Raw genomic sequence first — 27,324 nt, forward strand, 5'->3', positions numbered from 1 at the left:
TTTTTCTTTTATGCACATAAAAAAAATTTCCTGGTTTCCATCACTAATCCGCCCCCGGTGGAGCTGGATCGTCCCCGCCGTCTGATCGCGATTCTTGTTACATACAATTTTCTGCCTCCCCTCCCAGGGTACCCCACTATAAGCCCTCACCTCCATTTTTTCTCGCCAAGGCTCTTACTCCGGATTTTCTTTTTATTGCCCTGGCCCTCCTCGTCCAGATCCACTTCGATTCTCTCTATTTTCCTCTATAACCCCTCTCCTTTACAACCTCCTTATATCTCTGAGCCACCGGTTGGCTACCCCCCGAATCCCCGGATGACACAACCGCAAAAGACCATTGCCGTCGTGAACGCGACAGGACGGCAAGCTGCTTCTTTGATTCGTGTCGCATCAGCCGTAGGATACAGTGTACGCGCGCAGATTCATTCACTGAAAGGTCTCATCGCCGATGAGCTTCAGAATTTGCCGAATGTCACCCTCCTCCAGGGCCCTCTACTGGGTAATGTCCAACTGATGGATTCACTCTTTCAGGGTGCTTCCTTGGCTTTTATCAATACCACTTCTCAGTCTGGTGATGAAGTTGCCATTGGACGTGCCCTAGCTGATGCTGCCAAACGCGCCGGTTCTATCACACACTATATCTATAGCAGTATGCCAGATCACTCGGTTCATGGTCCTTGGCCTGCTGTTCCGCAATGGGCCCCTAAGTTTACCGTGGAGAACTATATCCGTCAGTTAGGTCTGCCGTCTACTTTTGTCTACGCCGGTATCTACAACAATAATTTCACGAGTCTTCCTTATCCACTCTTCCAGATGGAGGTGCTGGAAGATGGTTCCTTTGAATGGCGTGCACCCTTTGATCCGGAAACTCCTCTGCCCTGGTTAGATGCTGAGCATGATGTTGGACCTACACTGTTACAAATCTTCAAAGATGGGCCCAAGAAGTGGCATGGACATCGGTAAGTTCGAGTACCAGAGAGATAGGGCAAGAAAGAAGGAAAGAAAAAAAGATAATCTAACAGTACTCCTTTCTGCAGAATCGCTCTCACATTTGAAACACTTTCACCAAATCAAGTGTGCGCCGCATTTCATCGTGCTCTCGGCCGACCCTGCCGATACGTACGTGTGCCCAAGATTGAAATCAAGGTCAATGTTCCTATGGGATACCGGGAACAACTCGAGGCCTTGGAGATACTCTTTGGCGAGTGTGATGCCCCTTACTTCCCGCAACCCGAGTTTTCGCAGCCGGCTGCAGGCTCACCCAAGGGTCTGGGCCCAGCTGGAGGAAAGGGTGCTGGTGCGGGTATGATGCAGGGGCCAGGCGGCGTGGTGTCTCTGCGAGTGACAGACGAGGCTCGGCATCTGTGGCAAGGTTGGCGCGATATGGAAGAGTATGCGCGGGAGGTATTCCCTGTAGAAGAGGAAGCCAATGGACTTGATTGGATGCTTTGAAAGAAAAGCCTTCGATTAAGTCTAGTGGGGCTTTTCTCTTTTGACTTGAAATATGACGGGCTCAAGGAATTCTCTGTGGAATGTGTGGTTGCTGATGATAACGCAACTTTCATTTTTTTGCGTTTCTTCCTTGCTTTTGTTTGTTTTCTATGGGCTTATCTGCTTTTTTTTTCCTTTTGTCTTTTTACGACTGTTCAATCCCCGGCAGACGTGCATGGTGATGATGTCTATGCATGTTGATTTGCCATGCGGTGTTTTCTGCTTTTTTGTGTTTTTCTTGCTCTAATTATTGCATTTTTGGCGAATGGGCATGGGAATTATACGGGACATGACCTTTTTTTCTACCCGCTGTTCTTAATCGGATGTCCTGGAAAAGGACAATGGGGATCTATCTCTGCTCCCACCAAAAAAGTTTTTTACCTTTGCTCTATGTTTTGCCCGGGATTTATCGAATACCCGATCCAAAGCAATTTCAATACATCTCCTGATCTTTTTTTATATAAAAAAGAGAGAAAAAAAAATCAAATGATACATCACGAAACCTGGCACTATGAATTTACCATGAGCAGAAACGCCACAAATCTGAGACCAAGTCTTGAATGACACCATTTCCCCATTCCCCATTCCTTTGAGACTTTATTGGTATCTACTACGTAGTAGATAAGACCCGAAGCTCAACTTACGCTTTGACATCTCAACCGCATAACCTCGGCTGTATGCACCACGAACTCGAAGTATGCTCAAGTAAGGACCTTATCTAACCAATCGCCGGTTCCTACAGACCGCTCCTTCGTCCGACTCGCCCCAAGCTACACTCGGGGACGTCCCCGGGGACGCGGATGCGAGTGGCAACTGCATGAAAGAGACGAGATCCAACCTCGAGGGACAGGGAAAAAAAAGTACCCAAAATAGAAGATTGAATAGTTGAGATGGCGTCAAATTAAAGTGGTTTATTTGCCTTTTGTAGGGCCCGCTTGTCTTGCCATTCAGGTACAGTAAACTTTAGGATTGAGGGTCGGAAAAAGCAATGTGATGAAAGGTGGCTCCTATTTGAGCTTAATGGTACTTGAGAGGTTCAAATGTTGGGAGGAGTAGTTGGTTGGATAAGGGATTGAACAATACTAGTATTGTAAGCAGTTGAAGTTGGGGATTGAGGGGCTTGGAATTTCTTGGCCTGGGCATTGTATGTCATCGGGCATTAAAGTAATTGCATGATGAAACTGAGGGTCCTCAACATCTATAGATACAATGGGATCCAAGGTCCCCATATGTACTAGGTAGTATTATCCTGGGGGAGTCAACTGGCATAGAGCTCTTGGCTAGAGGGTATGGTCAACTGGTTCCATTGAGTTCTATGAACACGCCTGCAGTTAAAATGGACTGGGATGAATCATAAACGGCCGCATCTATAAAAACAATACTAGGTCATTCCTAGGCAGTTCAGTCTTTAATCTACTATACAAGTCATCGGAGTTTAACTATACCTGCTGAAATCTAGAGATCAGACCAATTTACTCTCACCGCATTTTATTCCTTTTCCTTATTCAAGTAGTTCAATGTTATTGGTCGTGGTCTATATGCTCTACAATGTCCTTATTCATTGACCGATGGCTCTCTACTACTTGATGGCTGCGGCAGTGCAACTCTCCCTCTGACCCGTTCCGGCAATTCACTGGCAGTTGCCTGTTTGCGTTATGTCCGAGTAGACTCAGCTATACAGTTATCAGAAAGTTGACAATATACATTAATCCCTAAGAATTGAATAATTGCCTATTTTCATATATTATTGTATTTATAACTATAAACATTGAAGGTTGAATAAGCGGAACTAAAAGCCGTGTTTTTGTACAGTGTCTAATTCGGTGGGAGGGGTTAGGCATGACGTATGAATTGATTTTTTTTTAATTAACACCTGAATATTAAGGCGATCAAAGTCCTACCGCGTTGCCTGGTGTACCACATGTGCCAAAGAACCAAAGAACCTGAGAAGTGAGCCGTGTTGTACTTTTTCGCTACAAGAAGATACTTCTTTCCCCACCTAATGCCCCACCAAAACAAATGTACCTTCTCTGTCACTCTATGTACACTTGAGAGCTCTCCGGAGTCCTTCTGCGCGCGTCGAGAGCTTTGATCTGTTTTAGAATTTTTTTTTTTTTAATCTCCCCCTCTTTCAATTTTTTTTTTCTTCTTCTCCCTTCCCTTCTACATCTACTCTTTATCTGATACCCCCATCTCTTTCCTTCCCTACTTTTTTTCTTTTCCTCTCACTTCATCTATTTGAGAGCTGTTTTCTTTCTTAATTCTTATACCCCATCTCATACATCATGTCTAACGGCGAGGATCAGTCGCTTCTTGAGCGCATTGAGTTCCCTTCTATCCCTGTTGAGGCCCAGTCCAAGATCGCCCTTTTGCAGGATGAGTTTATCCGTGCTGAGGTTGAGCAGCGTAAGTTCTCATTTGTTTTTCATTACTTGTTGTTTTGGACGGATATCAGTCTATGTGATTGGAGCTTGGCAGAAGCTAAGCAAAAAAAAAATCTGCATCAATACCATTGCTCAGGCCATCGAAATGACGAATAGGATTCAATTTGAATTCAAAAGTCTATGATGAAATGATATATTGGAAATTACTCTATTCAAGAACTCCAAGCTAACCAACCTTCCCCTGAACAGTCCGCGCCTCAGTTCCTCTTCTGACCCCGCTCTTCAAGAAGCGCAATGAGATCATCAACCACCCCGAGGTCAAGGGCGACTTCTGGATTCGCGTGTTTTCCAGCGCCCCTGAAGAGATTGATGAGCACATCCTGCCCACCGATGCCGCTATTCTCGGTGCCGCTCTTAAGAACATGAACGTTGAGCGATTCGAGGTCAACGAGAAGGGTGAGGGTGAGCCCCGCAGCTTGCGCTTCACCTTTGACTTCCAGACTGGCGAGGAGAACCCCTTCTTTGAGAACGAGAAGCTCGTTAAGGAGTTCTACTGGCGTAAGCAGATCACCCGCACCCCCAAGGGCAAGCGTCGCGTCTGGGAGGGTCTCGTCTCCGAGCCTGTCCGCATCAACTGGAAGAAGGATATGGATGTCACCAAGGGTCTCCTGAATGCCACTTGTGACCTTTTCGAGGCTGAGAAGAAGAAGTCTGGTCCCCGCACCCAGCTTCCTGAGTTCGAGGCTCTTGTCTCCAAGATCTCTGAGCTCGAGGCTGAGGCTGAGGGTCACGATGAGGATGAGGATGAGGAGGATGAGGAGGCCATGGGTCCCATTGGTATTAGCTTCTTCAACTGGTTCGGTTACCGTGGCCGTGATGTCACCGCTGAGCAGGCCAAGGAGGCTGCTAAGGAGGATGAGGAGCGCTGGGCCAAGATCGCCAAGGGTGAGAAGGTCGAGGATGATGACGAGGATGAGGATGATGATGAGGATGACGATGAAGATGATTTCTACTTTGAGGAATCCGAGGCCTTCGCCAGTGGCGAGGAGCTCGCCATTGCCATCGCCGAAGACCTCTGGACTGATGCCATGAAGTACTATGGTATGTAACAAGCCATGAAAGCCGAAAACCAGATCATTTCCCAGCTAACTGAATTTTCCCAAAGTCGCTTCTTTCGAGATGGGTGAAGACCTTGAAGACCTTGACATGGAAGAGCTCGAGGCCGATATGATGGAAGAGATGGATGAGGACGAGGATGATGACAACTCATCCGCGGATGAACAATCCCACCCCCGCAAGAAGGTTCGCACTTAAATCACGACAATTCCTATCGTCATACGAACGCCCTTGCTCCTGGTGATGCTGGTGGTTGTTTTGCTTTGATTTTTTTTGGGCCCCCTTATTGATGATGTACTATCACAGGACAATAACAAGAAATAATAGTAGCACAAGCGCAAATATGAGCGCTGCTATGCAAAAGGAGGACCATGTATCTAGGGTTTTAAAAAAGTCAGTTATGAAATCGTGATGCCCATGCTTTGAAATGTCCAATACGGATCTTGTGCAAGACGTAGCGTAGCCATGGAAGTAGGAGTAGAAGTAGAAGTAAAAGAAACATTAATCTCACCTTCGTTCTTCCGAACAATATGTCTAATACGTGCCATCCCATTCGTCAACTTCCCCCCCAACCCGATCAGCCAAAGTATCAACCTCATCAATCATGATAGCCTGATCCTCCAACTCCCTCCCCATATCATTCGCCTGCTGTCTCAAATTCCCCACTGTTCTAAAAACCCCATCCAACTGCTCATCCTGCTCATGCATGAGCTCGGTTTGTCTCTGCTGCTCCAAGGAAGCATAGTAATCATCACCCCGATTCTCCTCTTCATCTAAGGCCGCATCGAACTCCGTCGGATTCGGTAACTCCGGAGCAGGCGCATGTGACACCGTCGCTTGCAACTCCTGTCGCATTTTCTCGACTTCGGCCCCGACATCATCGACTAGCTTCCGACGTCGTTGTACCTCGTCTAGTTCGAGACCAAAGCGGTAGGGGTCTTGTTCGATGGCACGGACACTCTCGACTAGGTCATCGAGGTCGGTGCTTAGTTCTGTTATTGTTGTTTCGAGCTCGGAGCGGGATTGCTTTAGCTCGGGGTTATCGGGGTTCTTGGTTAAGGAGCGGATGCGAAGGTAGGAGGAGAAGAGTGGTCGACTAGCTTGGAGTGTTGATATGACGTCCCTGATGTCATGGTTAGTGAGGTTCCTGCTAGTAGTGATGGACTAGTAGAATGGTTGGTTGATGGATAAAATGAGCCCTTACGACTGGACTTGGAGGAAGGGGTCTGAGTGCTCCATGGTTGTGGTTGTGCTGCGGTATACTGTGTTGTAATGTAGCCTGGAGGTGAGAGTGATTGTTGATTAATGCGGAGCTGGCAGCTTCTTGGGGATCACGTGTTACCGAACTATAAAATGGTATAGTTCAAGTTGTGAGATACAATTCAGAGTGATTTTTGATTGTATACTGTTTTCAATAATATTAAATAATTTCTATACAATATAATGTCCTAAAATTAGCGGCATTAACAAAATAAAGTATTCATGCGACCGCTTGAACTCATCTGAGGAATACTATCGTGACTCAGCGGGTGGATCTAACGATAAAAGAAAAGATCAAAAAGATAACGATTTCCCCACGATCGACTGACCAAAACTGACAGGGTTCAAGTTTGGTTCAATCGCATCCCTGTGCTTTAATATGTCTCGCGAACGCCCTCTCCCACTTGCAGACGAGTGGGACAACCCCGATACCTACATCGATGCCCTCCTTTCCTTCTCCACCTCGCATACGCTCTTCATCAATCTATGTGGCGGGGTTCACATTCTCGATTTCTTAACGCGCGAACCCGATTTATACACGACTATACTCCCAGAGAACTGGGTAGCATTCTTCGAGCATCATGGCATACACGACATCATCCATTTACTACTACGTGAGGATATCGAACCTCTGCGACAACCAGGTGCACCGAATCAGACATGGAACGGAGGCGCATTCCCACCTGCAGATCTACTAGAGTACATTTACAATGTTCGTCGGTTAGTTTTGCGACGCGATTTCTATTCTCCTCATTTGGACAAGAAGAAGACCAAATTGCCGAGACACATTGCAGTGGGCATGAACAAGAAGAAGGTTCATGAAGTGGAATGTTTTTCGCGCTATGTTGGTGGATTATCGGATACAGTGGCGGAGCGACGTGGTGAACCTGTTTCGCATATTGTGGATTTCGGTTCTGGGCAGAATTACCTTGGACGAACACTGGCTAGTGACCCGTATCACAAGCATATTATTGCCATTGAACGGAAACATCAATATATCAGTGGAGCCAAAGGAATGGACGTCCATGCGAAATTGGCGGAGAAAGAGAAAACGGAAAAGACTTTCCATATCAAAAATAAGATGTCTCAGGTGAACAGTGCTGTAGATACTGCAACCACTACATCTGAAGAGCCGGGTGCTTGTCAGACAGAAGAATGTGTGGCTAAGTTCGGAAATGTCCCGGCGAGAGAAGTTGAGGAGAATATCGAAGAGACTACTGTCTTTAAAATGCTTGGAGAGATCAGTCTACAACCGGGTGAGATGTTTGGCTCATTTCCAAAGGGAAACCAACCAAGGAAGACCAAGGCTGAAGAACATATCATCGACGCTCGTGGTACGCTCAGCTATATTGAGCATGAAATTCAAGATGGGTACTTAGAGCCCATTATTGACCATGTTGTCAATCCATCTCCAGAACCAACACAAGACGGCACCGAATCAGACGAGGGACAGGTTGCTCTCACGCAGAACGGCAAAGAAAGCCATACTGATGCACGGGTGATGGTGGTCTCCCTACACTCCTGCGGAAACCTCGTCCATCACGGCGTGCGTTCTCTAACTCTAAACCCATCAGTGGTAGCAGTTGCCATGATTGGCTGTTGCTACAACCTAGTCACTGAACGTCTTGGTCCCGCAACATTCAAACTCCCCATCCTCCGATCTATACACCCACGTCTATATGAAACCGGCACATCATATGATCCGCACGGGTTCCCCATGTCGAAGCGCTATGAAGATTACAAAACTGCCAACACTGAAGGCATAAAGCTGAACATCACTGCTCGATCGATGTCTTGTCAGGCTCCGTATAACTGGGGTCGCACCGATAGCGAAGGCACCTTCACACGGAACTTCTACCGTGCCCTTTTCCAACGCATTCTTGTTGACCGTGGCGTCGTAGCTAAGCCCAGCGCAGTCGCGGATCTATACGAGGAATCGAATCCAGAAGCCGGGCCCAAGGCTCTGATTGTCGGCTCATTGCCCAAAGCTGCGTTTACATCTTTCACGGCGTACATGCGTGCTGTTACACATAAGCTGAGCCGCGATGTAAACTACGGCTCCAAGGTGCAGGAGCTGGTTGGATCGATGTCAGATGAGGATTTCCAGCGCTATGAGGCGAAGTACTTGTACGCGAGGAAGAATCTCGCTGTTGTGTGGAGCTTGATGGCGTTTAGCTCGCAGGTGGTTGAGAGTATTATTGTTGTGGATAGATGGCAGTATCTTCGTGAGCATGATTCTGTTAAGGAGTGCTGGGTTGAGCCGGTGTTTGACTATAGTGAGAGTCCTCGGAATCTGGCTGTGATTGGATTGAAGAAATGATGTTTGTACATTTATGAGATACAATTTTCAAAAATGATACCTCGCAGTAATCATCTGCGATTTTTGACATGTAGAAAGTTCCTCAGTAACTCTCTGGCCTTGATACTACATATGTGTATGTACAAAAGTGAAGACCCCTAGGAAGATCTTAACCAAGAGTCTGTAATTGATATCTTTGAATTTCATTGTTTCTTTTGGAATAAAATCAGGTGAAACTCAGGTGCTTATTGATACTATGGTTTGCATCCTTCATTTCAGAGAGAACGGATTGAAATTGAAGGCTTATCAGTGCACTGCCCAGGTTCTCTAGATATCTCGCTTGGTAAATCTCCTCAAAAATCGCCTAAGCCCTGGAGCTAGCCTTGAAACGAGTGGAACTAGATAAATACTGTGCCGCTCAAGTCAAGCCATTGGCTTAAGGCACGGGCCGACTAGTACTGTGATCTATCATCTAGCCCCGCTCAGGATGATGATGATCTTCCAGAGAATGAAGAGTGATTGGGTCTCAGTAAGACGCTATAATTCCAAGCCACGACACAGTGTGAAGAAAGCGCTAACAATATTGACCCCTCATTCAAATCTTACATGCACTTATAATCCTTCACGTTCCCTCACTTCTCTTCTTTATCTGCGCCGTGACCCTCTTGATAATCAATTTCCATTCAAACTTTCCAGACAAGTCAACAACTATGGCTCAATCAGCTGTCCCAATCAGCCGATGACCTTAAGGGCGGACTAAGCGAGTCAGAGCGTGTCGCAGCCATCAAAGCTGCTCGAAAGCTCGCTCAGTCGCTTGAGAAACCACGAGATGCCATTCTCAAGATGTCATATTCTGTATTTGCTCTTATCTACTCTGTTTATTCTTGATGACAAGGCCTTGAACGCCCGAAGCGGGCAACTACCGGTAGCTAATCTCTTACACGCTAGCCTGTGGAGATGGTATCTGTGAGAATTGCCATAGATTTAGGAATCTTCACAGCACTTGCAGAGAAAGATCACCCTATGACTCTAGATGAGTTAGCGGCAATTAAAGATGCGGATCCTATCTTTACAGGTAAACTTGATAGATCCCTTCTTACTCTAGGCCATATCAAGTTGAAAATGACTACTCACTGAAAGACTCTCAGAGCGAGTTTTGCGCCTGCTTGCTGGAATAGGTTACGTCGTGGAAGATGATGTGAAGATCTATTCCTCAAATGAGATCACTCGGCAGATGGCATTACCACGATATAGTGCCACTATAAGGTTTATGTGAGGCTCCCTACAAACTTGAATTTAATATCCCGGGTATCGGTTCGGTCTTCCACTACGGCTCTAGGCCCGCTATCAGCGCGTCCTGGTGGTCCTAATGATCTGTTTGGGGCGTTACAAGCGGATGATCTAGACCTGAGGCGATACCCCTTCAGAGCTCTGTTGGTACGTATTTGAAAGAATATGAATATAGTTAATCAAGTTGAAACTGAGCTAACGAATAAACCAGTGGCAGGAACTCTGATAGCTCACTTCGCGGTCAACTATGTATGTGGATATATACAATGTTCCTTCACATTAGACCCTCACTAACCTTCACTTCTCTCTCAGGACATGCCATATAAATACGTCGTGAAGGTGGCATCAAAGGGCTTCGATGAGGCCTCAGATCTGACCCCGTTCTCTTGGGCGTCTTACTTGGGCGACTCAGGACGCGGTCACGAGCGTAGGCGAGTCATACAACGCTCCAAATGAGCTGCCAGAGCTTCTGAATACATACCAATACTTGGAAAGTGCTAATCAATGCTTGATAAACAGGTTCGATTGCGGCTCGAACAGTGTTGCCGCTACTCCAGAATTCTTTCGTGCAACTCGGTTCCAGAACTCCCCAGAAGCAAATAACGGGCCATTGCAGTACGGAAATAAGAATAAGGATTCAATGTGGAACCTCATATCCAAGAATCCTCAGTTCAATGACGACTTCAATGCTTTCATGGAGGCCAGTTCTGGGGATCGAGGATTTTGGGTGGATTGGTTCCCTGTACAAGAGCATCTGCTGGATGGGTTTACTGGAGGCGCAGAAGACGTCTTCCTTGTGGATATGGCTGGAGGGAGAGGTCAAGATATAAAGGCATTTGAGGCTAAGTTCCCCAATACGCCAGGGCGACTCATTTTACAGGAAAGAGAGTGCATGTTAGATGAGGCGAAATTGAGTGGCAAGATCGAGAAAATGGGTTTTGATTTATTCAAGCCTCAACAAGTCAAAGGTAAATCATGGCTACTAGCAAAATGAAACGTTATGATAAAGAAATCTGATTTTCTACCATCTATTTAGGTGCAAAAGTGTACTACATGAAGAAGATCCTGCACGATTGGACAGACTCGCAGTGCCAGGAAATCCTACAGCATATTCGAAGTGCAATGTTGAAAGGCTATTCAAAGTTGATTATCGAAGAATTCGTCATGCCTGAAAAGGATGCCCCCTTACTCGCTACTTTGTGGGACTGGAATATGCTGGTCTTCTGCAGCACGATGGAGCGGACTCAGACCCAATGGAATCAGGTATTGGCTTCTGCGGGGTTCCAAGTTGTGAAGGTCTGGTCTCCTCCAGGAGATAGCCAGAGTATTATTGAAGCTGAAATGGTGTAAATGGGGGGGGGAAGTAACAATTATATCCAAACATTTGAATTATTATAATTTCGAAATAAAGTAACAATCTGATTGTGTCAACATATTATAAGAACACATGGAAATTACAACAACTGAGATGGCTGCACATGCAATTTGGTTTCATCACATTCAAATGCTCATTTTTCACGTTAAACTCATCACTTTGGGTCCAAAGGCTTATATGTATCGGAAAGCGCGGAAATTGCGAAAGATTTTTCGGGCGCCATGTAGCGTTGCCGCCATACCACCACCAGCAGTTGCCCATGCAGCTCCTTGAACTCGCAAGGAGTTAACAGGTATGTGTCTCTGTGGATTTGCGTTTGGATTTGAGGTATCTTGGACTATTATTATTAGTGCAACTGATGTTAGAGTGGAACTAAAGTCACGCTAGTCGCATAGCGGGGTATTTACCTGGCAGTGGGGAACTTGAAGGTGGCCATGATGAAGGCATCGTGATAGCTCCAACCTGCTGATCCAGGAGGTTTTGGAAGTTGTTAAAAGGACTTGGGGACATATTTCAGTCACTTCAATATCAGTAAGTTCAATGTGTACAGTAGAAATATTCAGTTTAAAAGAGGCAATGAGAGTAAGATAGGTTGTTTGCCTCTGAAGGCGATTTAATACCTGTGAAGCTCGAGCCACATGAGATAATAGATCAGATGATGAACGCCCGCGCTGATTTAGGAAATTAGTCAAGATCATTCCATTGGTTATGGAAATACTCGCTCTTCGAGTTATAATTCGTTCCTCCAGTCATGTTCCTTGGAACCTACATGCGTGGGCTCCACTGACGATCAGTCCAGATAAAAAGTGGCAATAGGCGTCCCATGCGTAGTCTGAAGAATAGAGAACGATATTCTTTCAATTATTCAAGATGAAATAGACGCAATTGATAGAGAAAACTTGATTGAAGATGCGAGACAAACTTTGACAATTCGAAATATTCGTTGTAGTGACAAAAATCCGGGGTTCAGTGGGGAAGAGACCCTGACGCCAAGAGTCCATTTCCGGACAGGTTCATCCAGCTATGAGATCATCGCAAGAATCAGTGCCTTGGCGTGAACTGCATTTTATCCATTTAGAAAGGAACATGATTCGCAATTATTCGTTCTTTGACCTCAATCACCATTGAAAGGATTATATATCATCGTGAAATACATTATCCACCGTGCAATCCCAACTCCGAGTCCGAATTCCAATGAACAACATCTCCTCATACGCCTACTCCTCCCAATGTCCCTCCCAAACTCCATGTTCGAAAAGAACTCCAACCCCAGTTCAGCCTCCTCATCACGCATCAAAAACCCCGATCGGCCATTACCGGACCCTGCCTTAAAATGGGGTATCACTCCCACCAAGCCACTCGACCCGAATGAAAAACCAGGGCCTGACCACCCTGTTCACCAAATTCCAACGGAAGAGCAACAGAGAATGCGAGAGAAGGGTATTAACCCGGTTCTGAAGGCTGAAATGGATCAAGTCTGTAAGGGTGAGGGAGGTTTTTGGCAAAAGGTTCGGCAAACCTCTATGGGAGGTGGTTCAAGTTGGTTACGGTAATTTGACACTATTTATGGACGGTATGTATGAACATGGGCCCCTGAGAGCGATGATTCTAATATTATTGGAGTAATGGGGCAATCTAACAGATTCCAGGGCGTTCTATATTCGAATCACGATACACGACGATACTGCACATCTGGCTGGACCGGAAATTCGTTTTTTTTCTTTCAAATGTTTCTTTTCGCATGGTATACCATCAATTGATGCCAGTGTAAGACCCGCCGGTGTTTTATGGGACAAATTGTGGTTTGACGCATCCATTCAAACTGATTTGTTGAACTTGAAGGGTATCTCGAAGGACCTGGGGAATAATCATGAGCCCGAAGTTCATCTTGAGGGGCCATTGAGGCTCAAAATCACAGAATCAAACATTGGAATCTCGGGGTTCTGGCGCACTCGGAGTCTCGGACTACTCCATATGTCCGACGTGACAAATAGATCAAGACACATAGATTAGCGAATGCATTTCATAGAGATTCTGTACTCCCGAGGTCTATTAGTACTCCAGCATTGGCATCCATTAATGTTAAGCTGTTCTAGTCATCGGAGTTACGCGTAAAGAGAAGATATCCAGATATCGGACTCGGATATAATGAAGTCGTTCATCCTATCTTGAGTAATTGGTGGCGTTAAACAGGATACGGTGAAAACTGCAGGATTACCAACAGATATCTGACTCATAAGCCTTATCCTCATTTAATCTTGCGGTAATTGGCAAGAGCCGATCGGTTAATGCGCATGTTATTCACGGGTGTTAGACTGTTGGTGTTATCAGCCGGGACTACTGCGTGACCCACCCCACATCATGCAACTCCTAGGCTCCTAGCACACATTATGGCAAATGAATTAGTTAAAGTGATGAGATCAGGAAAATTGAACAAAATTGGATGATTACCTGAGCTATACTCCGCACCTCCATCAATTTTTTGTGAATAAATCTCTCCAATGGACCAGTCAAGCCGCGTGGAGACTCGGTTGAAGCTTAGAAAGGATAAGCTTCGCGGAGTTCAACCACAACATCCCCGGCGGACTCCGCGGTTTACCCAAGCGAGAGGAATTTCCCTGCCGATCGCCATCTCATGAGTATCATATTTTATAAAGAATGATTCTCGATTAACTTCAACATGGTCATGTTTACAGCATGAAATTGTAAACAAATGTGACGAAAAGCGCCACAATACCAATGCGCAGCATGCCAGGAACAGTAGTGCCGATAGACCGGGGTATACCCTGGTCATTCCGGAGCACGGCCCACTTTGCTCCTGTGCATCTGATGAGGAGATGAGGAGGGGCGAAACTCGCATCACTGATAACACCTGTGGCGACCTCCCCACAGGATGTAACCTGCGTTATCATGTTGTTGGTTCCTGACCCGAGGAGGTGGAGATCCGTCGGTCTAATCTCGATGAGGTGAGCGATGGTGAGCTATGAGTGGAATGAGTGACATTTTGTGGGTGTCTGAGCGGGGATTCTATGATGAAAAACAATTTGCCAAATTTGCCCATAAACCTGAGATGGAGTGCAGGGTAACGAGGCACGAGGGACATAAGTAGTGCTGCCGATCCCTGCCTTCTATTCTTTTCCCCGTGTTTTTTTCCCTTCTCATTCTTCGGAGCTTAATCGCTGTCTACTATACCTGTAGACTGTTCGCCATGCACTCCACTGTTTACACCGGGCTTCTCTGCTCCCTGGCTGCGCCTGCTTTGGGCGTTGTCTGGGAGAGCCTTTCTGGCGGCGTCCCTAGCACTTGGTCCCTCTTGGATGAGCCCACGACCTCCACTATGTCGTTGGCTATTTCCTTGAGCCGTCAGAACATTGATCAGCTGCAATCAGCTTTGACCAAGGTTTCCACCCCGGCGAGTCGGAGTACGGTCAGTGGTTGGAGAAGGACGACGTTGATGCCCAGTTCCCTGTTGTCGATGAGGCTCCTGTTGTCAGCTGGTTGAAGAGCGCTGGTATCCAGAACTACACCCTCGACGGTGCTCTGCTCAAGTTCAGCGGTAGCGTTGAGACAGTCAACAAGCTGCTGAACACCACCTTCGCTGTCTACGAGAAGGAGGGATCCGTGAAGCTGCGTACCAGCGAGTACTCCATCCCCAGCACCCTGGCGAGCTACATTGATGTTATCTCGCCCACTGTGTACTTCGGCAAGACCCGCAAGGCTCTTCCCTATCCCACCAAGGGACACCTGAAGGCCCGTTCTGAGATCTCCGCCTCATGCTCTGACCAGATTACTCCTGAGTGCATCAAGGAGATGTACAACGTCGGTGACTACACACCTGAGGTTTCATCTGGCAGTAAGATCGGTTTCGGTAGCTTCTTGAACCAGTCTGCTTCGGAATCCGATCTGGCTGATTACCAGAAGCTGTTTGATATTACATCCCAGAGCTTCACCGTCACCACTCTCAACGGTGGTGTTGACGACCAGGATGACTCTGTTGACAATGTTGACGAGGCCAACCTGGATGTGCAGCTGATCAGCGCTGTCTCCCACCCTCTGCCTATCCATGAATTTATCACTGGTGGTACTGCGTATGTATTCATTCAATCTGAATAATGACTTCATTACTAACTATGAATAGTCCTTACTACCCTGATGCTGATGAGGAGGACGAGGATGAGAACGAGCCTTACCTCATCTACTACGAGTACCTTCTCTCCAAGACCAACTCTGAGCTCCCTCAGGTTATTTCCAACTCTTACGGTGATGACGAACAGGTGATTAATAATTTGTGACTGCACCATCTGTGTCCTTTTCTAATTCTCTGCTATAGACCGTCCCCGTGAAGTACGCCAAGTCTGTCTGCAACCTGATCGGTTTGAACACTCTACGTGGTCTGACCATCCTCCACTCTTCCGGTGACGAGGGTAAGTAAATCACCAGCACCATTGAGTACTATCTCAACTAACAATTTTAGGTGTTGGCTCTGCTTGCCAGTCTACCGATGGCACTACTCCCCAGTTCAACCCCATCTTCCCCGCTACCTGCCCCTACGTCACTGCTGTTGGTGGTACCTCCGGTGTGAGCCCTGAGTACGCCTGGAACGCCTCCTCCGGTGGTTTCTCCAACATCTGGGACCGTGCTTGGTTCCAGGAGTCCGCCGTCAAGACCTACCTGACCCACGTTACTAAGGAGACCCAGGCGTACTACTCCCAGTACACCGACTTCGAGGGTCGTGGATTCCCCGATGTCTCTTCTCACAGCTTGTACCCTGAGTAAGTACTCCATCGAAGTCCTATCTAGATATTACTGATACTGACATTTCACCAGTTTCGAGGTCATCCTTGGCGGAGAGGCTTATCTCTCTGGTGGTACCTCTGCTGCCTGCCCCACCTTTGCTGGTATCATCGGTCTGCTCAACGACGCCCGTCTGCGCGCTGGCAAGCCTGTCCTTGGTTACCTGAACCCCTTCTTGTACTCCGAGGGCTACAAGGCTCTGAACGACATTACCACTGGTGCTTCCTACGGATGCACTGGTATTGATCCCCAGAGCGACGAGGAGGTCGCTGGTGGTCTGACCATTGCTGGTGCTTACTGGAATGCCACTGAGGGTTGGGACCCAGTTACTGGTCTGGGTACTCCTAACTTCCAGAAGCTCAAGGAGCTTGTCCTTTCTCTGTAAAACAGATGATAGATGACTACATGTACAAATCTCTACGCTAGACTACGTGTAATATAATGAATCGCACTGGTAATTACCATGTGCATCACAAATATGATCAATTTGAAGTTGAAATACTCACTCGTGGACTCCATCAGTATACGCAATACCAAGCTTAGGCTCGAGTGCATCTTATTTTAAGCGGTTGGCCTGTCATTTCGCAGGTATTATAGGTAGTAGTAAATTCAAGTTTGATTATATTTGAGTTGCCAATAGTATCACAATTCTCAGAGTAGTCATAGTACAAGAAAAGAAAAAAGAAAACCAGCAAGGTCAGGGATCGAACCCAGGACCTTCAAAATCAGAAATGCGTGAATAGCCTCAACAGCTCTCACTTGATACATCCATCGCCATCACATAATCCCTTCTATCTCCTTCAATAATTTTTATTTTGAGGATCTGAAAAGTGGAATAGAAAGAGCATGGCTAGAAGTATAATGAGGAAAAATATAAAAAAAATTCAAAAAAAGCATTATTCCCTGGCCGAAGCCAGATACCCTCCCACCCGCCGGTAAAGTCTCTGCCACTGAAGATGGGTCCAGCGTCCGCATTTCAGTACCTTTGTCCCCCAGAAGGGTCGCCGACCGCTAGACTAGCAGAGCAGAGTGGTTACCTGGTGACCTTTTTACTCAAATATAAGGGAGCTCTGGTTCCTTGAATGGTGTTTAACCAGTGGACTCTCTGCTATTTACTGCCACTGTAATCCCTGTATTTAGATATCAAAAAAAAAAAAGATTCAAGTTCTAGATAATCAATCCATTCCAAATAATTTTGATATCATTACCTACCTAGTAGTAGTACTCTGTATCCCTGTAGTGAAAGTGGTGGCCCCATACTCCGCGTGGTGCCTTGAGGTAGTGAAGAAACTCAAAAGTGGTCTATCATGATTGTTTTTCTAGACTTATAATATACACTCGTACTTCTAAGGGTACTATTTCTACAGTATATAACCCCAAGGACCCTCTGAGTCTCATTTCATGTTGCTGTGACCGTATAGTCGATCTCAACCAAGCTCAACACTTCCCTCAGGAACACCCTGTCTACTCCTGAGTCTACTGGCGAAGAACTGCATAACAGGCAACATCTCATCCCGATTACTCGGCATCCCATCACCCTTCCTCGCATACCGACTAACCTCCACAAACTCAAAGACCTCCTTCGTCCTCTTCACCGCTGCTTCAGAAACAGCTCTCGAATCCCGCCCAGAAACCAAGAACACAGGTGTGCGATTCTTCTGACCAGCTCTAGGACCCGAAAGCGGATACGGCGCTCCGATGGAGATGACACCAGCTAAGGGCTCACTAATCACACCATCTCCCTCACCATTGCCACTTTTACTCATACCCAATTCCCTCGCAAGACTCAACCCCGCCATTCCACCTTGACCGAATCCCAGAACCAAGATCTCGCGTGGTCGGTACCCGCATTTCTGCATAAGGACGTCGCGCACGAGATCTCGGATGAAGGATGCAGTTTTCCCTAAGCCGGCATCCATGTCTAGTCCACCTGTTGAGGTGTCAAAGGCGACATCGTCGCCCCAGTGGAACCCGCCGAGGTCGAAGGGGAGTGGGGCGGGGGCTTGGAGGGTTAGGACTGTTGTTTCGGGGAGGTTTAGAGCGCGACCGAAGGGGGTGAAGCCTGCGGCTGAGTCGCCGAGACCATGCAGGAGGAGGAGGATATTTGGGGAGGGGGTTGAGGTTGGGTTTGGTGGGTTGGTGATTGTGATTGTGAGGTGGGAGGGGAAGTCGGATTGAGAGGGGATTTTCGTAGGCATTGTGTGGTTTCTTTCCTCAATTGCACTTTCTTTGCTTTTGCCCTTTTTTCTTTCTTTCTCAGAGATGCTCGGGTTCAAGCGTTGGTCTCAGTTGGGCTTTTGTGGCTGGCTGGAGTTGGATATCCAGACTTGTTTTGTGCCGGTTTGGGAGCTTTGTGTGGAGCTTCTCAAGCTCGGAAATCAGATAATAGCTCGGTCTCACCGACCTTGATTAAGCTTGAGGTGTTGAGGCTAGCTGGATTGGATTGTGGCTGCTTGTGGCTGAGTGATAGTGAGGTGTGGCTTGGATATCTCGGCACTAAGGTCAAGTTTTGCCCAGGTGATGTCGTGGATACCAGAGAGGATCTTGCCTTGATTGAGGGATAAGAACCCTGGAGCCGAGTTGGAGGGGCTGTACCAGTATGAGTTGGGTAAACAAAATGGTGGTATTGCCGTCGTTGCCTAGGAAGCGCCTAAAGCGCATGAAGTGATATCCACTGCCAAGACATGTGAGTTGAGGAACTTTCCAGTCACTTCGAGTGGCACTTTATGACCTCGGAGATCATGGTAATATGTTAATCAGTTTTAGAGCACTTGGGCATTTTCAGATGATACAGTTATCTCATTCCGGCGGCTAAACGATTGAGTATCGATGTAGAAACCAAACTACTCCGTAGTGGTATAGACCTTGACGTAACTATCAAATTTGAGACTGTTGGCTATATTAAACATGATACGCTCACTATATCTCAGAACCTTGCTATCATGCCAAAACATGACTCCGCATCTCTTTGACGGGGCACCTATCATAAAACTCCATATTAGGAGTCCGGACTCACCATCTGAATTGGATGTGGCGGCTATACCAGCGACGCCACATGAGGCGGTGCAAGTACGTAATGAGAACCAGATCTCTCAATCATCCAAAAAAAGAAACAAAAATTCCCGAGCCGAGTTCTGGTTCTGAATTGACTTTATCCGAAAATCATTACTTTTCAAAATGTTCTCTCCGATCCGTTGATCATGGCCATCATGGGTAATACACCGCTATTTGCGTGGTGATGCCAAGCACCTCTCCTGGTAAGGCAATGACAAGCCTCTGACAAGAAGCTTGGCCCGGACACACCGGCTGCATACAATCATCGGGCACCATTCTGATACCGTGTTGTCCGGGGGATACGTGGTCTTACCACTATGACTGGTTCGGTCTAGTCTCGGACTTGTGGTTGATTCGATTCGTCCGTCATCAGGCGGAGTAGGGCTGAACAATGGACTGAATGGATCGAAAAAAGACCCCTCCGATCGGCGAGCCATTGAGAGTGGTGGGACGCGTACTTGTACCCTTTTCTGATCCGTGTATCGTGATGGTTTCAGGGTAAAGTGATTAAAGCATGGGACGCTGTGTTTCATCCGAGTTCGTGGCATAATTGCAGCCTTGAAGTTCACATTGTGTCCAGAATCATTGAGGGTGCATAGTAGTGAAGTACATAGTATAATTAGTATACCGATGTACATAGTGACGTACGCTCCCACCTGTTCACAGCCTATAAGGTTGTCGAGATCGAATCTCAGCCAAAAATAAGACTCTTGGCTGGCGTTAAGTCGTTTCCGAAATACTATGCCCAGAGTCTCGGCGAAGTCGGGGTCTGGCACATCGACACCACAAAGATCATGATAGGTCATCCCAGCATAAGGGTAACCCCCTTATGGTTCCATCCGATTTGGATTCTCCCCACTTACCACGGGCATCCGGGGGTCGGATGGTACGTAAACAAAGGCTGAGGCGGTGCGATCTCTCGGACTCCACTTTGAAGAGGGGCAAAACTCAGGTCATTTTCAGAATCCATGGTCCGTCGTGTTTGGAGGGGTCCTCACTTCATTCTGCCGGTATCCCAAGATAGCACCTGTAAGAAGTCTGCCTCAGCCACGCTGTCCACATTCGGTGGGGCAGCGCCAGCTGAGACGGGTGCTCCTGAGCATCCTGAGCGGAATACGTACTCCGGACATAGTAGACTTTCTCGACATTTCTGTCAGGTGGCTCGGGTATAAGATGCCCCTCATCTCCCTCCTCTCTGACTGATTCTCTTCTCTATCCACATAACCTTTTATACCACTCCACCTTCTTCTTATATCACTACATTCACAATGGCTTGGGGCTGGGGTAAGTTACACTGCTTCCAATACTTCCTAATCCCCACTCCCACTGGCATCTGGGCACGCTTGCATACGCATGATTATGCATGGCCCGGATATCCATAACCTTCCTACTGGAATGCCTTATATAGAGAGTGGCAGCTGACATTTTCACTAGAACAATCCGATGACGCTCACCGTCAGGTTTACGGCCGTGAGGAGGAGCCACAGCATCACGAGGCTAAGTTCTCTCACGAGCTGATCGCCGGTGCCGCTTCTTTCGCCGGTATGAAGGCTTGGGAGGACCACCAGCGCAAGGAGGGTACGTCAGCTGCCTGCAGCCCATATTGAAATATATCTGTTGTGTTTGGAATATCATATGCTAACTCAAACTTTGTTCTCCACAGGCAAGACCGTCAAGCACGCTTTCGCTAAGGAGGCCCTCGCTGGTCTCGTCGGCGCTGAGGTCGACAAGCTCGTTGAGTCCAAGGGTATGGACGAGGTCGACAAGATCAAGGCCCACCACCACGCTAAGCAGAACGCCGAGAAGATGTACGAGGAGCACTACGAGAGCCGCGGTGGTGAGGAGTGGCACCAGGGCTACGAGCGCCACGAGCGCTTCGAGCGCTTCGGTCCCCCCGGTGGTGGCCGGTTCGATGGTCCCCCTGGTGGCCGCTTTGACGGTCCTCCCGGTGGTCGCTTCGACGGTCCCCCTGGCGGCCGTTTCGATGGTCCCCCCCGGTGGCCGCTTCGATGGCCCTCCCCAGGGCCGCTGGTAAATGCGAGTCCGTGCTGGCACAATGGACGATGACATGATTTAATATTTTGTTTCAATAAGATATCCTGGGCTCCTTTATTCCCCAGCTTGTGTATAAGCAGAGCCAGACAATGATGATCACGAATTGCTGGAATGTTCTAGTTGCTGATCTACGTAGTATCTATCATCTTGATAAGTTCCTTAATGGCGTCGGCCAAGCTATAGCTTACGTAGTAGTAGACCTCGGCGAAAAGTCCATATTCATGAATTCCCGAGCTATAGCTCATGTAGGATTGCAGGGCTTGGATTTTTCGGAATTTTTGTATATCTCTAATCTTCTCAGTCAGTTATCACCATGAGAACCCGCCGAGCAACATTCCGGAATCCCCACTGTGCATTCTTCAAAGGTTGTAGATCCTGAGATTTCGTCTTTTTCTGAATTTATTTCGTCTTTGGTATAAATTTTGAATCATGAACCATGTAATTGAATATCCATCCATGGATATACTATAGATTAGTGTAAGTACTAGTCTATATTCATATGAATACTCCATCAAGATGATTCTAGATGGTTTAGTCCAATGTTTAATATTGAAGTGTAAATAGCCAATTAACCAATCAACAAGTATAAATAGCTGACCAATAGTGGGGCACCTTTTTCGCCTGAGAATCCAGGAATCCATGAAATCATTCGTTTGCACGTGCTCTAGACCTCGTCGGTGATTGTTGCAATTCACTTAAGGATCAATAGGGATAAGACCGAGAATCTGGTACTTAGGTTCAGCCCTAATAGGAATCTTAATGAGAATCTCTGAGATGAAAATCTTATGCTTCTCTCTCTTATCACGGATCTTCCGAATCGCATCTGCAGCTTATCTGCAATAGACCGGGGCGTCTGGACTAATAGGTCCTAACCTGGAAAGTGACTGGACTGTGCTTCCATTGGCTAGTCTCCCATACCGGTTTTTCTTTTTGTTTTTTTCTTCTCAATTTTTCTTCTTTTTTTCTCCAACCATCCTCAGGCATGTCATGACGGAGATTCGTTGGCCAGGATGAAATTCGCGAAGTTGGTTTTGCCCCCGTGACACATCTGGACATTCCAATCACTAACCGATTTTCCATAGAGAGCTGGAACAGGAACTGGTTCCTGAGTGGCGGGCGAAATATCTCGATTACAAGGTACGATCCACGATATGCTGCATCCATGGATTTCGGGAGCATGGCTAATCGCACATCTTGTTATAGACCGGTAAGAAGAAAGTCAAGGCGATCACGAAAGCGATTCAGAAAGGAAATCGTGGTCCTCAAACTCCGTCGTTTCGATACCCAACCCCATCCTTCCACGAATCGCCAATTCTCGAGCGGTCCAATGCCAGGAAGCATATAGATGGAACGGATGAAGACGATACTTTGAATGAGAATGCGAATCGCAGAGGCTCTAGTCCCCTGCCGATTCCCCGCTCCAGGTCAACACCCAGACCAGAACGACAGCCGTTGCGCAATCATGGATCGCGACTTCCTGACACCGTTGGGAGCTATGGGAGCATCATCGCGACACCACCACAGTCGGGGATGATGGGATCAGACAGGGCTTCGTTCGAATTGCCAGATCCCTTGATAGACCCAAATGAGGAATATGTGCCGCCGGGGCAGGACCCAGGCTATCAAAAGGAAGTCAGGACTCCGTCTCCAGTCGCCAGGCGTGCGACTTTCACTGCAACTCCCGCGCAATCAATGGAAGATCGCACGATGATCCCAAGGACCCCGACGGTTCCTACCTTGCATAGTGCCAGCACTCAGGGAACAACATTGACCCCAACGAATTCAAATGCAAGAAACCGTACCTCGCAACTCCTTCGACGAGTTTGGTCCAACGCGGAAGGGGAGGTTCCAGGAAAGAAAGCAGCTGTTGATCCTGCGTTGGAGACACAGAAACGTCAAGACGAATTCTTTGAATTTCTGGACGCCGAGCTGAACAAGATCGACTCCTTTTATCGGATGAAAGAAGAGGAAGCTAGCGTCAGACTCAAAGTTCTTCGCCAGCAATTGCACATAATGAGAGACCAAAGGATTCAGGAAGTGTATGAGGTCAAGCGAGCCGCCAAGATTCTTAAGGGTGAACATCCCGATCGTACAAAGATGCTCGGCAAGTTGAACAGCTCCAGAATTAAAGACACTCTCACTGGGAAGACGAGGTTTGGAAAGAACACTCGGGCGTTGGAAGCGATGGGTACACCGAAGATTCCTGAGCGAGACAGTGAGTTTATTGCCAACCGACGAGACTTTATGCGGCGGCAAGATCCACAGAACAACGAGGTGTCTTACCGATCGGCGAAGCGCAAACTTAAGCATGCATTGCAGGAGTTTTACCGAGGAATTGAGTTGCTGAAAGATTATGCTCTCCTGAACCGGAAAGCTTTTAGCAAGATCAACAAGAAGTATGACAAAGCGGTTGATTCTCGGCCTTTGTTGCGGTATATGACCGAAAGGGTCAACAAGGCCTCCTTCGTGCAGAGTGAAGAAATTGAGCACCTGTTGGTAGCAGTCGAGGACTTATACTCTCGATACTTTGAGCGCGGGAACCGTAAAATCGCCGTGTCCAAGCTTCGTCACACCATTAACAAGTTGGGAGATTACTCGCCCAGCACTTTTCGGGCGGGCCTCCTACTTATGGCGGGCGTTCTCTTTGCAATCCAAGCGTTGGTTTACGCGTCACAACGTTTACACTCCGCCAACATGGCGGAACAGACTCAGACTAGTTATTTGTTACAGGTTTGTCCTCCCTTGCGTCTCACCCTGTGAAACCCACACGTCGCTAACTCGAACCAGATCTATGCAGGCTTCTTCCTGATCACATTTCACGTATTGCTATTTTGCGGGGATTGTATGATCTGGACAAACTCAAAGATCAACTATGCATTTGTTTTTGAATATGATACCAGGCACACGCTGGAGTGGCGCCAATTACTAGAAGTATGTCCCCATCCGGATATGTTCAGATGTTTTAGCTTTGGTCTCAGCTAACCTCGTATTTTTAGATCCCCGCTTTTTTCATGTTTATGTTGGGTCTTTTCATGTGGCTAAATTTTTCATGGATGAATGCCATGTACATATACTGGCCCGTCGTATTAATAGGGTTGTCTGTCTCCATCATTTTTTTGCCAGCCAGAGTGCTGCATCATCGCAGCCGAAAATGGTGGGCCTTTTCAAACGTGAGTTTACATTTCCATGCCTACTTCCATTGATGCAATCTAACAAATGCAGTGGCGACTTTTACTAGCCGGGGTGTACCCTGTTGAATTTCGAGATTTCTTTCTCGGTGACATGTATTGCTCCCAGAGCTACGCCATGGGGGTAAGTTGTCTAGTGTCTTTATTTTCATATTAACATATGACTAACTAATCTCTTCCAGAACATTGCACTTTTCTTCTGCCTATACGCCCAAGCTTGGGACAACCCACCCCAATGCAATTCCAGCCATTCAAGGCTTCTTGGGTTCTTTACTTGTCTCCCGGCAATATGGCGATCCTTCCAGTGCATTCGTCGATATGTGGACACGAAAAGTGCATTTCCCCATCTCTTGAACTTGGGCAAGTACATCTTCAGCATTCTGTACTATGCTACTCTCAGCATGTACCGTATCGAGCGACAGACCCGATTCCAGGCCTCCTTTATCACATTCGCACTCCTGAACGCTGTCTATACATCAGTGTGGGACTTGATAATGGACTGGAGCTTGGGTAATGCCTATGCCCCGCATCCCATGCTGCGAGAGATGCTCGCTTTCCGACGAGTCTGGGTGTACTATGTGGCGATGGTTTTGGATGTCATTATTCGATTCAACTGGATCTTCTATGCCATCTTTGCCCGCGATATGCAGCATTCCGCCTTCTTGAGCTTCGCCGTCTCTCTGTCGGAAGTCTTCCGTCGAGGGGTATGGACTATCTTCCGTGTGGAAAATGAGCACTGCACCAACGTGGCCTTGTTTCGCGCATCGAGAGATACTCCTCTGCCTTACGATATCCCGGCAACTCCAGCCTTCGATGGCGCCCAAAACGACGATGTTCAACTCCAGGAACAGCCGACGACGCCCTTTATGTCGCCAGGAGATGCAGAGCTTGGACCATCATCGATCTCGGGCCATCGTGTTCGGAATCGCCGACCCTCGGCCAGTGTCGCTCGTGTTGGAAACAAAGTTGCAGGCGCCCATACCCAAGACTTTGAGCGAAAGCGTCTGCCGACGTACTTCTCTAGCACTGCTCTCGCGCATGGACATGGTGTTTCACACAGTACTGAAGACACGTCTGATGAAGAAGAAGAAGAAGATGGAGATTTGACGACCGATGAGGACGAATCAGGCTCCACAGTTGATGTTGCCCATGATGACGCACAGGTTGCGGATGAGCGACGATCTCCAATGCACCGCATTGCGGAATAGACTGATGACATGACTTGCTTGAACAAAACATAATTATAATTTCATGACTAGCTAGACATTTGTTGATGAATGGACATATTAGTATTTCAAGTTGCTTCAAATGTTCACTTCAAGTTTCATTCAAGTTTTCAATGTTAATGTTCCAAGTCAAATCGACCATTGGACACTGGCAGTACGTATATAGAACTTGAAGGGAAATTCAACTTGGTAGTACACGGTTTGATCGACTTTCTTCCCACGTGCATCCATATGTGCACTCGTAATCTTCAAGATATCTGCAGAGGGCATCAACGAGATGTTCAATATCACAATCTTAGCATTCGATTGCACTCAAGGGTTGGTTAGCAACTTAGCATTAATTAGTTGATGGAGCAAGCTCCTTGATAAGATCGAGATACTCCACTTTGTTATCGATAAGAAGGCACGTGACTTCCTTGGAACGTCACATGGACGACGCCCCATTGTCATCTAGGCTTCAACACATCTTCATTTCTATATCTCACTTCTATTCCATCGACCTAGAGATAACGACGTGACATCCATAGCTCTCATCAATACTTGAACGCCATGGCTTCGAACGCCCGATACGAGCCCGCCCCGCAGCGGGACTCTTTTGAGGACCAGCATCAGAACTACACCCAAGCGCCGCCGTCTTACCAGGCTACAGCCGAACCCTCGCAGCCACGTTCCGAGAACGATAACCTGCCCGATGACTTTAAGGTACGTGACGCGCCATTTTGAAGCAAATTTATCTGCGAAAGACGTAGAAAATACTAACCTGGATGTTTCATAGTTCGGTGGTACCGTGGCTGAGGGAACGATTGATATTCGCATGCAGTTCGTCCGCAAGGTGTACTCCATTCTGTAAGTCATCAGGATCCTTGTTTTAGGAATATTACCCAGTAAACTAATAATCAAATCTATGCAGCACCGCTCAAATCCTCCTTACAACAATCCTCAGCTCTATCTCTTTCTTCAACCAGTCCTACCGCACATGGATCCAATCCAACTTCTGGCTTATGATAATCTCCATCTTCGGTGCCCTCGGTTTCATGCTCGCAACCTTCTGGAAGCGCAAGTCCTACCCATCGAACCTTCTCTTCCTATCCGCTTTCACAGTCACAGAGGCCTACTCCATCAGCGTCGTGACATCTTTCTACGATGCCCGAGTTGTCGTCCAGGCCCTCGTCCTGACTCTCGGCATCTTCGTCGCGTTGACCCTTTTCGCCTGCCAAACAAAGTATGATTTCGCGCACTGGATGCCATACCTGTTCGGTGCACTCTGGTTCCTAATTCTCTTCGGCTTCGTCGCGATGTTCCTGCCCTTCAGCAGTGCTACCGAGACAGTCTACGGTGTGCTTGGCGCTTTGATCTTCTCTGGGTATATCCTTGTTGATACGCAGATGATCATGCGTCACTACCACGTCGAAGAGGAGATCGCGGCCTCCATTTCGTTGTACTTGGATGTGCTGAACCTTTTCTTGTCCATTCTGCGTATCTTGAATGGCCAGCATAACAACTAGGAGCTGTAATGTTTTATGGCTGAGCAGGGACTATTGTCTGCTGTCAAGATTAGTTTTGGACTGTCGGGTATGAGATTAATGGCTGGATGATGAGGTAGGAATTGGGACGCTCCTCGGAGCTGGAATCTTGGGTATAGTTGTCTTTCAGTTTTTGCCGCCCTTCTGTAATCTTTTAGCTGGGTCGCTGTTTATAGCTTATTCGGTCATTCACTCTGCATACATTACACTCCTATTCAAGCTTGAAATTCAAGTTCCATTTACTATTACTCAAGTCTCATATTTTCAAT

At 47.3% G+C, this 27,324-nt stretch overlaps 13 protein-coding genes across 13 annotated transcripts; 10 read left to right on the forward strand and 3 right to left on the reverse strand.

Annotated features, from left to right (window-relative positions):
• Positions 1-315: 315 nt before the first annotated feature.
• Positions 316-1,452, forward strand: N7483_000989 (NmrA family NAD(P)-binding protein; the record flags this gene model as incomplete). The annotated part of the gene is made up of 2 exons (XM_057084427.1): positions 316-959; positions 1,038-1,452. The coding sequence occupies 2 exons, from the start codon at positions 316-318 to the stop codon at positions 1,450-1,452; spliced, it is 1,059 nt and encodes a 352-aa protein (XP_056950576.1).
• Positions 1,453-3,776: 2,324 nt separating this feature from the next.
• On the forward strand, positions 3,777-5,189 carry N7483_000990 (histone chaperone napB; the record flags this gene model as incomplete). Its single annotated transcript, XM_057084428.1, has 3 exons — positions 3,777-3,897; positions 4,125-4,976; positions 5,041-5,189. The coding sequence occupies 3 exons, from the start codon at positions 3,777-3,779 to the stop codon at positions 5,187-5,189; spliced, it is 1,122 nt and encodes a 373-aa protein (XP_056950577.1).
• A 336-nt stretch (positions 5,190-5,525) lies between these two features.
• Positions 5,526-6,230, reverse strand: N7483_000991 (SNARE domain protein; the record flags this gene model as incomplete). Its single annotated transcript, XM_057084429.1, has 2 exons — positions 5,526-6,114; positions 6,196-6,230. The coding sequence occupies 2 exons, from the start codon at positions 6,228-6,230 to the stop codon at positions 5,526-5,528; spliced, it is 624 nt and encodes a 207-aa protein (XP_056950578.1).
• Positions 6,231-6,630: 400 nt separating this feature from the next.
• Positions 6,631-8,571, forward strand: N7483_000992 (uncharacterized protein; the record flags this gene model as incomplete). The annotated part of the gene is made up of 1 exon (XM_057084430.1): positions 6,631-8,571. The coding sequence occupies one exon, from the start codon at positions 6,631-6,633 to the stop codon at positions 8,569-8,571; it is 1,941 nt and encodes a 646-aa protein (XP_056950579.1).
• A 466-nt stretch (positions 8,572-9,037) lies between these two features.
• On the forward strand, positions 9,038-9,438 carry N7483_000993 (S-adenosyl-L-methionine-dependent methyltransferase; the record flags this gene model as incomplete). The annotated part of the gene is made up of 2 exons (XM_057084431.1): positions 9,038-9,079; positions 9,247-9,438. The coding sequence occupies 2 exons, from the start codon at positions 9,038-9,040 to the stop codon at positions 9,436-9,438; spliced, it is 234 nt and encodes a 77-aa protein (XP_056950580.1).
• A 717-nt stretch (positions 9,439-10,155) lies between these two features.
• Positions 10,156-11,190, forward strand: N7483_000994 (uncharacterized protein; the record flags this gene model as incomplete). The annotated part of the gene is made up of 3 exons (XM_057084432.1): positions 10,156-10,267; positions 10,398-10,808; positions 10,877-11,190. The coding sequence occupies 3 exons, from the start codon at positions 10,156-10,158 to the stop codon at positions 11,188-11,190; spliced, it is 837 nt and encodes a 278-aa protein (XP_056950581.1).
• A 1,254-nt stretch (positions 11,191-12,444) lies between these two features.
• N7483_000995 (uncharacterized protein) lies at positions 12,445-12,768 on the forward strand (the record flags this gene model as incomplete). Its single annotated transcript, XM_057084433.1, has 1 exon — positions 12,445-12,768. The coding sequence occupies one exon, from the start codon at positions 12,445-12,447 to the stop codon at positions 12,766-12,768; it is 324 nt and encodes a 107-aa protein (XP_056950582.1).
• A 1,137-nt stretch (positions 12,769-13,905) lies between these two features.
• N7483_000996 (uncharacterized protein) lies at positions 13,906-14,127 on the reverse strand (the record flags this gene model as incomplete). The annotated part of the gene is made up of 1 exon (XM_057084434.1): positions 13,906-14,127. The coding sequence occupies one exon, from the start codon at positions 14,125-14,127 to the stop codon at positions 13,906-13,908; it is 222 nt and encodes a 73-aa protein (XP_056950583.1).
• Positions 14,128-14,423: 296 nt separating this feature from the next.
• N7483_000997 (S53 family peptidase) lies at positions 14,424-16,394 on the forward strand (the record flags this gene model as incomplete). The annotated part of the gene is made up of 6 exons (XM_057084435.1): positions 14,424-14,557; positions 14,605-15,303; positions 15,354-15,489; positions 15,546-15,639; positions 15,690-15,987; positions 16,043-16,394. The coding sequence occupies 6 exons, from the start codon at positions 14,424-14,426 to the stop codon at positions 16,392-16,394; spliced, it is 1,713 nt and encodes a 570-aa protein (XP_056950584.1).
• A 1,042-nt stretch (positions 16,395-17,436) lies between these two features.
• N7483_000998 (alpha/beta hydrolase) lies at positions 17,437-18,207 on the reverse strand (the record flags this gene model as incomplete). The annotated part of the gene is made up of 1 exon (XM_057084436.1): positions 17,437-18,207. One exon carries the CDS (start codon positions 18,205-18,207, stop codon positions 17,437-17,439), a length of 771 nt encoding a protein of 256 aa, XP_056950585.1.
• Positions 18,208-20,331: 2,124 nt separating this feature from the next.
• On the forward strand, positions 20,332-21,130 carry N7483_000999 (DUF3759 domain-containing protein; the record flags this gene model as incomplete). Its single annotated transcript, XM_057084437.1, has 3 exons — positions 20,332-20,347; positions 20,498-20,641; positions 20,727-21,130. 3 exons carry the CDS (start codon positions 20,332-20,334, stop codon positions 21,128-21,130), a joined length of 564 nt encoding a protein of 187 aa, XP_056950586.1.
• A 998-nt stretch (positions 21,131-22,128) lies between these two features.
• N7483_001000 (SPX and EXS domain-containing protein) lies at positions 22,129-25,514 on the forward strand (the record flags this gene model as incomplete). Its single annotated transcript, XM_057084438.1, has 7 exons — positions 22,129-22,142; positions 22,201-22,255; positions 22,322-23,848; positions 23,906-24,049; positions 24,115-24,288; positions 24,341-24,430; positions 24,489-25,514. 7 exons carry the CDS (start codon positions 22,129-22,131, stop codon positions 25,512-25,514), a joined length of 3,030 nt encoding a protein of 1,009 aa, XP_056950587.1.
• A 567-nt stretch (positions 25,515-26,081) lies between these two features.
• On the forward strand, positions 26,082-27,037 carry N7483_001001 (Bax inhibitor-1 family protein; the record flags this gene model as incomplete). Its single annotated transcript, XM_057084439.1, has 3 exons — positions 26,082-26,234; positions 26,308-26,378; positions 26,443-27,037. The coding sequence occupies 3 exons, from the start codon at positions 26,082-26,084 to the stop codon at positions 27,035-27,037; spliced, it is 819 nt and encodes a 272-aa protein (XP_056950588.1).
• Positions 27,038-27,324: the final 287 nt, after the last annotated feature.

Source organism: Penicillium malachiteum (assembly GCF_028827825.1).
Source record: "Penicillium malachiteum strain IBT 17515 chromosome Unknown utg000001l:1.0-8184562.0:1.0-8186909.0, whole genome shotgun sequence".
Lineage (NCBI taxonomy): Eukaryota > Fungi > Ascomycota > Eurotiomycetes > Eurotiales > Aspergillaceae > Penicillium > Penicillium malachiteum.